The 11,799-nt window shown below is 41.1% G+C and overlaps 1 protein-coding gene across 4 annotated transcripts; it reads left to right on the top strand.

Moving 5' to 3' along the window:
- Positions 1-314: 314 nt before the first annotated feature.
- On the top strand, positions 315-11,496 carry MODO-UJ (MHC class I antigen). Of its 4 annotated transcripts, XM_007483445.3 has the most exons (7): positions 315-404; positions 1,169-1,447; positions 1,696-1,974; positions 2,203-2,478; positions 2,617-2,721; positions 3,223-3,248; positions 7,868-11,496. In XM_007483445.3, the coding sequence occupies exons 1-6, from the start codon at positions 341-343 to the stop codon at positions 3,225-3,227; spliced, it is 1,008 nt and encodes a 335-aa protein (XP_007483507.2). In that variant the 5' UTR covers positions 315-340; the 3' UTR covers positions 3,228-3,248; positions 7,868-11,496.
- The last annotated feature ends 303 nt before the right edge of the window (positions 11,497-11,799 follow it).

Here is an 11,799-nt window from a genome sequence, read left to right as displayed (position 1 = left end):
TTATTTCTTGATATTTCTCTGATTCAATCTAGAAGCAAAAGAACTGGGCGTTCCTGGTGTGACGATAGAGGGAGGGAAATTCAGGTGCTACATAGAATTAGAGGCATTTTTGTGAATGACATCGAGAAATGAAAGGTTTCTGTTTCTGCGGATTTCTTGAATCTGTTTCAGTTTAGGTCTTCTAATCTGTGAGTGCCACTTCTGCCCTTTCACCAGTGACGTTTATTTGTACTGCTTTCGCTATTGGCTATCAGATTCTGTGAGAGGCCAATCAGAAGTCTTTTTCCTTCTATAAAACCCAGCAGTTCCAGCGATCTTGTGCTTCATTTGCCTCTCTACCATGAAGTCTAATAGACTCTATCTCTTTTTGTTGGAGACTCTGGTCCTGACAGAGACCTGGGCAGGTAAGTAGGAAACGGCCTCCTGGAGATTCGATACAGCGTCTAGATGTGGATGTGTGGGTGGGAAGGAAGGGTCTCTGCTGCGGAGAGCTCCTCCAACACTGGCACTCTGCGGATTTCCTGGGAACAAGCTAATGAAATCAGGGGCGGTGAAAGGAAGAAGCCAGTGGTCTGGCCTTTCTCAGCGGTGCTTTGACTGGAGGAAGTTGGCTTTGGGGGCCGGGGCGGGGGCTCTTGGTGTGGACTCTTAAGTTTGGTGGGGGTGAGTGGGTTGGTAGGTGGTTATGAGGACACGGAGCGCTGAGGAGCGGATGCGATAGCCCTGGGAAATTAAGAAGAGTGCAGCCTCCCCGCATACACGGGCGAAGATTGAGGAATATAGAGAAACCTTATTAAAAAACTTGCCAGGCTCTGAGTCCCGGGCCAGGTGAGAAACAGGGTAAGAGAGTGAGAGACCTGGAACCCGTACACAGGCACTAAGACCAAACTGTTGCCGATGAAGCCGTCTTGCCGACCTCTCAAAGCTCTATAATATTGTGAATTACGAGGGTCCGTGTCTTGCACCAGCAGCCCGGGAGCGAAGGGGCAGAGATGCTCTGGTTGGGGTGGTACCTTTGGGGTCGTGAGGTCGGAGGTCACACCCCGCCCAGGCTGGCTAGCTCCTAAGCCCGGAGGTTAGCCCTAGACATCTCAATTGGAGGACTGCACAGGGGGCAGGCGGGGATGCACATTCACTGCCTTGAGCCCAACCTGTGTACTTGTCTCAGGCTCACACTCCCTGAGGTATTTCTATACCGTCGTGTCTCAGAGTGAGCTCAGGGAGCCGCGATTCATCTCCGTGGGCTACGTGGACGATCAGGAGTTCGTGCGCTTCGACAGCTACAGCGAGAGTCAGAGGTTGGAGCCGCGGGCGCCCTGGATGGACAAGATGGATGAGGAGGACCCGGACTACTGGGAGCGGAACACGCAGATGGTCCGGAAGGACGCCAAGATTAACATAGAATACCTGGAGACCCTGCAGGGCCTCTACAATCAGAGCGAGGGAGGTGTGTGACGTGGGGACCCGAGGATCATAGGACCTGTCCACCGACCAGAATGGGGAAGGGAGGAGGTCAGTGTCGGGACTATTCCCAGGGTCACTTGTAGGTCCCACTGGGGGCACTAGGGTGGGAGCTCCATCGGTGACTGAAGGAACTCCTTTGGCTCCAACCTAGGTCTCAGGGTGAGTTCTGGGGCAGCGCCGGATGGGGACGGGTTCGGCTGCGCGCTGACCTCGGGTCTGGGGGCGGGACAGGGATTCATATTCTCCAGAAAATGTTCGGCTGCGAGGTTTCCGCGAATGGCAACTTCAGGCGCGGGTTTAAAAGATTTGCCTACGATGGGCACGATTACCTCTTCCTGGACACCGAGACTTTCACGTGGATGGCGTCGGTGCCCGAGGCTGTGTACACCAAGCGCAGTTGGGAGGCCGACGGAAGCTTCCAGGAGAGACAAAAAGCTTATCTGGAGGAGGAGTGTGTGTTATGGCTGCACAAGTACCTGGAGATCGGAAAGGATGCCCTGCTGAAGACAGGTATGGTCTAGCCTCGCCGGAGTGTGATACTCAATGCCCAGACTCAGTGTCCCCTGGCTCTTCTCCATGTCCCCTAAGCCAAAATCCCGGGTTCCTCACTCCTGGGGAAGCCCCTGGAACTCAAAGCTTAATCCATGAATTATTACCTGGTGTCTCCTCTGTCCTTGTGTCTCTGAAGAGGAGGGATAGAAGGGAGAGACAGACAATCCCCCTAATCTTTGCCCCCAGACCGACCTTCTGCAGGAGTGACCCATCACCAGTACCGCAAAGGGGAGGTGACTCTTCGGTGCAGGGTCGAGGGCTTTTACCCTGCTGACATCTCACTGACTTGGCTGAGGGATGGAGAGGAACAGCTTCAGGACGTGGAGTTCATCGAGACCAGGCCTTCTGGGGATGGAACTTTCCAGAAGTGGGCAGCTGTGGAGATGACCTCCGGTCAGGAAGACAAATATACTTGCAGAGTTCAGCACAAGGGACTGTCTGAGCCCCTCACCTTGACATGGGGTAAGGAGAGTGAGGAGGATAAGGCTATACTCCAAGCCTCCCCCCTCAAAAAAGCTGAGGGTTGTGAAATGCTTGGGGGAGTTGGGGAAAGGGTTAGAGATCTCAGGCCTAGACCTTTCATGCTCTTGTTCATTTTAGAATCACACTCCATCGGCAGGATCATTTGTCTGATTGTGGGGATTGTCATTGCTGTTGCCCTCCTCTCTGTTGCAGGAGTTTGTCTCTGGAAGAAAATGAATGAAGGTAAGCAAGACTAGAAAGGGTCATCAGACAGCAGGCACAGTGGAAATTCTGGCTTTCTCTGAACTGGCACCTTGTTTTTCTCCTCTTAAGTCTCTATTTCCCATATGAAAGACTGAGGTAGACCTGAAATCTCTAGAAGAATAAACCTTTCAATTGAATACACTTTTATGGAGGATGCCTCACAGTGAGGGGTAGAATGAGCTGGCTGAGTGGTGAAACTGCTTCAGATTGACATCAAAAATGAATATAGGGATTTTGGCCAAAGGAATTGGGAATCTCTAGATGGGTGATATAGACCAGAGCTGGAAACTATGGATGGAAGACTTGAAATTGGAAAGGGCCCATTTGTGGTACCTCTTTTCTCCCTTCCTCTAGAGTGAGGTTGGAGGTGATCACAGTGGTAATTTGTTGTGTCTACAAGAGAAATCAGTGGACTTCTGGGGCCTTGATATGGTCTCCTCTCTTGGGCTCTCTACTGGAATTTTTTTTTCTTTTTCCTAGGTTGAAAAGGAGGGTACTATGTTTAGGTAAGTGAAGTGAATTTTAAAAAGGGACAAGCCCATGTCATATTTGGGTCATGTGAAATGAGGACTCAGAGGAGAGACTTACCCCAGTAGCCTTTCCTTTGGAAAATATGTCCCTGACTGGATTGTTTACCTCTAGGCAATGCCAATAAGGAGTCAAAATGTCTCTCTTAAAGCAAGAATTGAGACTCTGGGGGCCCTGGAACTAGAGAGGGTCTAGTGTAAAGTGGGCAAAGCAAAGAAGGTTGCGTATGTGTGCCCATCCTATGTCCATTAAAGATAAAAGTGATTATCAAATTTACATGTGCAATATATAGTTATACACATGAAATGTAAAACTGCACATGTGAAATAATGCAAAACATATTTCTGTAATAGTCATATTGCCAAAGGCAAGATAAATAAAATAGTGAAAATTGTGCTTTAATCTATACTCAGAGTTTATCAGATATCTCTCTAGAAGGGGGATAATATTTTCATCATAAGTCCTTTAGAATTGTCTTGGATAATTGTATTGACCAAAACAGCTACGTTATTCACCATTTTTTTAGCATGTATAGCTGACTATAATCAGAGGTTTTGTATATATCTGACCAAATTTGTCTCCCACAATTATAAATCTCAGTTACTGAGTCCAATTCAAATTCAGCTTTACCACTCAAGCTTAATAGCCAGTTTTCCCTTTCCCAGTTTTTTTACATGAATCCCCTTGCCATTCTGTTCCTTGACAATCTAGTATTAGGCAAGGATCCTTGTGAGGTATTTCAGTAATTTCCTTGCTAGTGTTTTGTTTAAGATTTTGCATTAGGGGCAGCCTGGTGACTCAGTGGATTGAGAGTCAGGCCTAGAGTCTGGAGGTCCTACACCTTACCACTCTTCTGCCTCGGAGCCAATACACAGTATTGACTCTAAGACGGAAGGTAAGGGTTTTTATTTAAAAAAAAAAAAGATTTTTGCATTAATATTCATTAAGGGTACTGGTCTATAGTTTTCTTTCTCTGTTTTTGTTCTTCCTTGTTTAGGTATCAAATCCTATATTTGTTTCATCAAAGGGATTTGGTAGAATTCCTTCTTCAGTTGTTTTTCCAAATAGATTATATAGTGTTTGAATTAATTGTTCTTTAAATGTTTGGTAGTATTCATTTGGTCCAGAAGCCTTTTTTCTTAGGGAATTCATTGACGGTGGGTTTTATTTTTTATTATTAAATTTTTTTTTCATATTGGTCATTGTTGAAAGATCAAATTCATACATAACTAAAACCCCAAAACAGAACCAAAAATACACTAATGTGAAAGACAACTCCAACAGTTCTTTCTCTGGAGGTGGATAGCATTTCCCATCATAAGTCTTTCAGGATTGTCCAGATCATTGCATTGCTGAGAATAGCCAAGTTTTCACAGATAATGGATGGTGAGTTTTATGCTAAAAATGCAGGCATAGTTCAATATTAGGAAAATTCTCAGCATAATTGACTATATCAATAACAAAACCAACAGATACCATAGAATTTTTTCAATAGATACAGAAAAAAGCTTTTAACAAAATATAACACCAATCCCTATTAAAAAATACTAGAGAACATTTAAATAAATTGACCATTGCTCAGAATGATAAATACCATTTGTCTAAAGTCATTAGCAGGGGGCAGCTGGGTAGCTCAGTGGCTTGAGAGCCAGGCCTAGCGACGAGAGGTCCTAGGTTCAAATCTGGCCTCAGACACTTCCCACCTGTGTGACACTGGGAAAGTCACTTAACCCCCATTGCCTAGCCCTTACCACTCTTCTGCCTTGGAGCCAATACACAGTATTGACTCCAAGACAGAAGGTAAGGGATTTTTATAAAAAAAAAATAAAGTCATTAGCAAATATCATTTGAAAAGGGGATATACTAGAAGCTTTCCCAGTCAAATGGAGTGAAACAAGAATGCCCACCATCACCACCAGTATTCGGTATTGTACTAGAGCTGGCTATAGCAATGAGAAGAAGAAATTGGAGAAATAAAAATAGACAATGAAGAAATAAAGCTACCATTCTTAGCAGAGGATATGATGATATACCTAGAGATCTGGCACTGTAAAAATAAAAAATAATGGTGAGCTACACAAAATAGATAAAAAACTGTCCAAATATAGGTTCAAAACTGTTCGTATACTTTGATAGAGGTAATCAAAAGTATCCTCAGTGATGAAGTGAAGCTCAAATGTGAACTTCCCTTCAGGGCCAGGTGCAAGGATGCTAAAGAAACTCTTATTATAAACATAAAATATTTATTGAAACATATAAGGATAAATAAAAGATTTCTAATTCTAAGGCATTCTAAATCTACCCAAGTAAACTCCCAGGTTCTGCAAGGAACTGTTTCTCCTATGTTTCACAGGCTACACTAATCCTCCTTGATCTGACTAACTCAAATTTATACTACCTAAATAAAAACTACTGCTATTATCCTTATAAATCTTAACTTCGACTTCAAATTATGAAATAGCAAAGGCTAGCAGGTTGAGTCTCAAAAAGAATCAAGTTAGGACTCTGAACCTTAACAGACTCATAGTCCAAACCAAAGACCAGGTTTTTCTTTTGTCTTCTCATCGTTAAACAATCTATAAAACCACAATAGACATTCAAAGTGTTTCCCAAGTTGGGAAAGGAAAACACTGATCTCCTTCAGGTCTTTCTCTCAGACAGAGAGAGAGGCAAAGCTTTTACCTCCTCCAGCCCTGAGAGAGAGTCTCTGGAGAGTGTGTCTGCCAACTGCCAGAGATCAACCCCCAACTGCCAGAGAGCATAATTGACATAGAAAAAAGGTTATAACTGTCACATCTGAAATTAACATGCTCTCAGCTCTGCTTCAAACTCCAATTCTTTTCTCAAGCCAACCACTTGACTTCTTATCTCTAAACTAATAAAACAACACTTGTTTTCTAATATCATCTTCACAGCACCCAATAAGCAATGGTAAATGACCGTGCTATCCTAGTGTTTGATAACTGCTTCTTCTGTGCCTACCACTCCTTTTCTTATTGTTCAAATGAGAGAGAATCAATTTGGGTTTGGTACCTATTTCTCTTTGTCCTGAGTTGGGGGAGTTTAATTCTCCAATTAAATGGCTCACTCACCACCAGGGTGTCTATTGTGACCCATGATCAGATAAAGGTCTATGCAACAGCTGGAGTGTAGAGAGGCTCTCAGTGAAAATCACTGAAGGAGAGTGATGTTCTCAAAAGAAATAGGGAAGCTTGGAGGAAAGATGAGTTTGTTAAATCAATTAGTTCTTTTTTGCAAATACTGAGTTTGGGAAGCCCCACAGTGTATGAGCAGTGAAAACAAGGAATGGTAGCCACACTGGAAAGACAAATTCAAAGATAGAAACCTTCAGGAAATATTTATTTAAAAAATTGAACTTAATACACCAAATAAAATGTACCTTTCTATATGCAAAGTAGAATAGAAAAAGAGAATTGTACATCAAACTGTGAAACTATAGCTTGCTTTTCCTTCATAATATATTAACAAATTCAATAGATAACTTTCAAAGATGGTATGCTTGTATGAATTTCCTTCTGACCTTTCCCACATATTTTAGAAAAAGTGTCAATGATTCTAGTTTCTTTTTCTTAGAGTAATACTATTGCTAATCCCCTCTTACTGTTACTTTTTTCAATACCACAAAATAGAAGGGGAAAAAAACCTTGTAATAAATATGCACTATCACACAAAACAATTTCCTACTCTGGTCATTTCTACAAATGTGTGCCTCAGTGTACATGTTGAATCTCATTTCCAAATCTTCAAACTTTAAATCACTAGCTATTTCTTGCTCTCAAAATGAGATAGAAGAAGCAAAAGCCACTTTAGGTTGTTGAAGGAAAAGACTTTGAGAAGACATGAAATGTGTTGGCCCACTCTGTCATGTCTCTACCCCTAGATGATTACAATAGAATTTACCCTTGGAGAAGCTCTAGAATTCTCTTGTTTGAGTTGATTTACCTCTCTCCCAGGGAGAGAGCTCCTTCACACTATAGTAACTGATATATATTCATATATACACCTACATACATATGTGTGTACATATACACACACACAACACCCCTCTGATTTTCTATTTTGCTACACTTTGAAAAAAATGTGGGTTTTTTGTGTTTTTCTATGAATGTTCATTATGGCACTGGTATTTGTTAGGAAAGGAATCAAGACTGATGTAAAGCTTGAGGTTCTCCTCTCCAATAACAACAGCAATAAGAAGTTAGATTGAACTTAATCATACTCTCTAGACATAATTCTAGCCTAGTATTCCTTCCATCTAAAGAGAGAAGAGTGATGGCCTCTGAACCCAATTTTTTGCTTTCCTTCCTGGCAGGAATCAATGTCTCTTTTCCCCCCCTTTTTATTTATAATATTTTTCCATGGTTACATGATTCGTAATCCCCCACCCTTCCACTCTTTCTTCCCCCTTCCTGGACTGACAAGAATTCGACTACATTATACATGTATCATTATTCAAAACCTATTTCCATGTTATTCATGTTTGCTGTAGGGTGATCTCTTAACACCAAAACCCCAATCATATCCCCATCAAACTATGATCGTTCATATATTTTTCTTCTGTGTTTCTCCTCTATAGAGACCGATCTGCCGTTCCTATATATTTTACCTGTGGTTGATAACCTGATAAGGAGAAGGGAGACTGAAGGAAATGGGTGAATAATGAAGACTCAGAGACAACAAGTTAAAACATGTGGGGAGTCGTGATCTCCGTGAATATTTCCCATTGACAAGTGTGCCAGAGAATTAATGGGAAATATGAGGAATAAGAAAACACGTGGGGAGTAAAAACTCCTTAATGCCTCCTATGGACAAGAGTATCAGAGGATTAATAGGAAGCATGGGGGCGATAGCGTCACGAGAAAGGAGAGGTTAGGAGGAACAATATAGAAAAGAGCAATCAGAAGATCCAGAGATGTATGAGAGAGATTTGCGCCTGTTCCCCAGTATTTATTGAAGGTTTTAGGAATGTGGATTGGGAGGTGATCAATGAATATGTAACATGGCATAGGTTTTAACATTGGTTGAATTGACAATGAGGAGAGATCAGAGAGGTAGAGATTAACCTGACATGCAGCTTGTAAAGGAATGTGGTCTGACAAAGTGTGAGCTAGGACCCTGTGGCCGCTCAGGAATTCTCTTGCCCTTTGGACTGTAACTTCTATACAATGAACATTAAGTGATCTGACCATGTGTCTGGTAAATGAATATATAGGATACAATATCAATACATCAAGCATATTTCTAAGATGCTAACATGCCTGGTATGCTACATCCTCCCACAGTTCTTTCTCTGGATGTGGATAGTGTTCTTTCTCATAAGTTCCTCTGTATTGCCCTGGATCATTGCATTACTGCCAGTAGAGAAGTGCATTACATTTGATTGTGCCATAATGTATCAGTCTCTGTGTATAATGCTCCTTTTGCTCTGTTCAGTTACTGGAGGTCTTTCCAGTTCATATGGAATTCCTCCAGTTCATTATGCCTTTTGGTACAATAATATTCCATCACCAGCAGATACCACAATTTATCCAGTTATTCCCTAATTGATGGACATCCTCCCCCATTTTCCAAATTTTTTGTCACCACAAAGAGTGTGGCTATGAATATTTTTGTACAAGTCTTTGAAAGTCTATCTTGTAAGGGGCAATGAGATGGCTCACTGGATTGAGAGCCAGGCTTAGAGACCAGAGGTACTGGGTTCAAATTTGGCCTCAGACCCTTCCTAGCTGTGTGATCTGGGCAAGTCACTTAACCCCCATTGCCTAGCTCTTGATTCTAAGGCAGAAGGTTAGGGTTTTTTAAAAAAGTCTACCTTGTAGAAAAGTTGGGGAAGAAGAGACTAGAGATATTTCTTTTGACTCCCTTTGAGCCACACAATGATACCCTGTGAATGTGAAAACCCCATATCTCATATTATTATGTAATATTTTATGTATTCTATAATCTTGTTTTACTTTATAGCTATTCTGTTTTAATATTGCTATCCCTCCATAATTTAAACTTATGATGTTAATCATAAAAGACCACCAAAGCTGTACATCCTTCTTGTCTGCTCTGTTATGACTCTGTTCCTAAACTAGGCCACAGGCCTGGGCCCAATCCATAGGCTAATGCCTTGTAACTGTTCAGCACAGCCTCTCTTTAGGCTGTCCTCTGCTGAATCATCACGGCATACAGAGCATTGGGGCTAAAGGCTGAGGTAAGATACAGGACGAAGATATACTAGACAATTTACTTGAATCTGATGGCACTACACTACTGATATCACCTCTGTGCAACTAGCTATATAAGGGGTCCCCTCTCAAGGTTAGTTGTTTTTGGTTGCTAACCAGAGTCTGTTTTTATTGGGAGACCCAGCCCTCTCTCAATAAACTATTTCTTTTTGGACTGGAGATTTGGTTTTAATTTTTTGTGTAACGAGTTGCTACAACTCCCAAAATACAGGTGGTTTTGCTAAGTGTGGAACCTTTCTCTCTACAAATGGATCATAAAGAAAGCTTTCACTTGGAAAGGGAATGGAGCAAGGGAACTGAGATCACAACTGCACAATTCATGAATGTCAACATCAGATGGAATCAGAACCAGAGGAAGGCAGAAGAGCGTAGCCATGTGTAAAATGTATACACTAGTGAGAAGACTATAACTTTGGAGCTACAGAAAGGCCATGGAACCAGGGAAGAAGGTCATGGGGGAGCAGACACAAAAAACCTCAAACCTGACCTCTTCTGCAGATGTTTATGGATCCATCCAATTTGGGCTTTTAGGATCACACATGGAGTGCTGGTAAAGATTGAGAATGAATTCATTTTCAATGTCACGGTAATGTGGGCAGTGTTCATTGAGTCTCATCCAGTCTCAATCTGACTCCATTGTGAGGAACTAGCTTTATTACAAGAGAATATAGTAACAGAGTGGCTAATATAACAAGTAAGGTAAGGTAAGCAAAGGTAAAGATAAAAAAGTAAGAGAGAATAAGAGCAAGAGTGGGTAGGGATTTTCAGGAATGGTAGTTACTAAGGAAAGGGTCATTTGTTTTGGCAGTTGTCCTGTGTTTCCAAGGAAATGATGTCACTTTACCCATGGTCCACTTTGGGCTTTGTGACTTTACCCATGGTTCACTCTGCCAACTGGGTGGGGAGGAAGAGCAAACTGCAATGCAAATGAGATGCTAATGATATGTTAAATTCACTGGGGCAACTTTTAGTCAAGTTTTCCTTCTTTCTGCTCTGACTCTAAGAAGGGGAGTGAATGTGGAAATTAAACATTATTTGAACCTAATCCTGTGTGATTGGGAAACTGAATCACCTGTACTTTGTTTCCAGAAACCCCCAACTAAGGACCTAGGTTATGTCTAAACACTGATGTGAGGAATTTTCTCATAATTTGAATGTAAGCAGCTTATCCATCTTATATGAAAGGTTGCCATTCTAATCAACTAGTTATTGTTTCTATGTTCTTTTGATTATGTACAGCTAGCAGGATTTATGGGACATTTCAACATATATCAGTGCTGCCCTGGAGAGTGGATGCCACATATTCCAATAATTTTATCAAAGTTATCTGAAAAAATACCTTTACTGTCTCTGAAGTATTTTTAATTTGGACTAATTAATAAACACCATTCATATCTAGAATTAGTATCAGAAGGAGCTTGAATTTCTCCCCTTGTAGATATTAATAGGAAGATGGACACTGTAATTCTGGTGTATCCAGATCCACAAACCATCTCTAAAATATCAGTTATAAATGGAATCATTGTAGTCCAAACAAAATAGTAGCAAGATCCAGAAAATAGAAAATTGGAGTTCAATCCTTGCTTCTTTGGGGAAGCTTGAATTAGGTCAGTGCAATGATTCAAACTTGAGAATGGAACAGAATGACACTTCTGAGTGTTTTGGTTTTGGACACATGACCATCTATCATTTAAAAAGTTTATTTGGTTTTACACAGTTATCAGGCTATTCTTTATTGACCTTGCTGCCCTAAGTCACATGCCAAGACTTAAAGCTCTTAGAGGAACTGGATTAAAGCCAAAGGGAGCCCTCTAGTATTAGAAAGGAAGAGCTTTAAGAAAGGAGGATGAAAGATTTCTCTAGAAGGAAAATAACTTTTAATTTTAATTTTTTTGTTCCTCTGAAGTTGATAGGCATCAGAAAAGCATGAACATTTCTATATAAAAGAATAAAAATATATTTGCATATTAAATCATGAATCTTTATTATATACAGATTTGGTTTTTATTTTTATTTTTAAATTTTATTTTATTGAATAATTAAGAAAATTTCCCCATGGTTACATGATTTATCTACTTTCCCTCCCCTCCTCCCACCTGTTCTCATAGCCAACAAGCAATTCCACTGTGTTTTACATGTGTTATTGATCAAGACCTATTTTCATATTATTGATATCTGCACAAGGGTGATTGCTTAGAGTCTACATTCCCAATCATTTCCACATCAACCCATGTGATCAAACAATTGTTTTCCTTCTGTGTTTCTGTTCCCACAG

This window comes from Monodelphis domestica, chromosome 2, assembly GCF_027887165.1.
Source record: "Monodelphis domestica isolate mMonDom1 chromosome 2, mMonDom1.pri, whole genome shotgun sequence".
In the NCBI taxonomy this organism is placed as follows: Eukaryota; Metazoa; Chordata; class Mammalia; order Didelphimorphia; family Didelphidae; genus Monodelphis; species Monodelphis domestica.
This window is presented reverse-complemented; position numbering and strand designations above follow the sequence as displayed.

What these genes read in the sequence shown, in the direction of transcription:
- MODO-UJ (XM_056814068.1), top strand. Translation starts at nt 341, where the DNA reads ATGAAGTCTAATAGACTCTATCTCTTTTTGTTGGAGACTCTGGTCCTG. An exon ending in CTACAATCAGAGCGAGGGAG is followed by an intron (nt 1,448 to 1,695) that starts GTGTGTGACGTG and finishes GGGGCGGGACAG; the next exon opens with GGATTCATATTCTCCAGAAA. An exon ending in GGATGCCCTGCTGAAGACAG is followed by an intron (nt 1,975 to 2,202) that starts GTATGGTCTAGC and finishes CTTTGCCCCCAG; the next exon opens with ACCGACCTTCTGCAGGAGTG.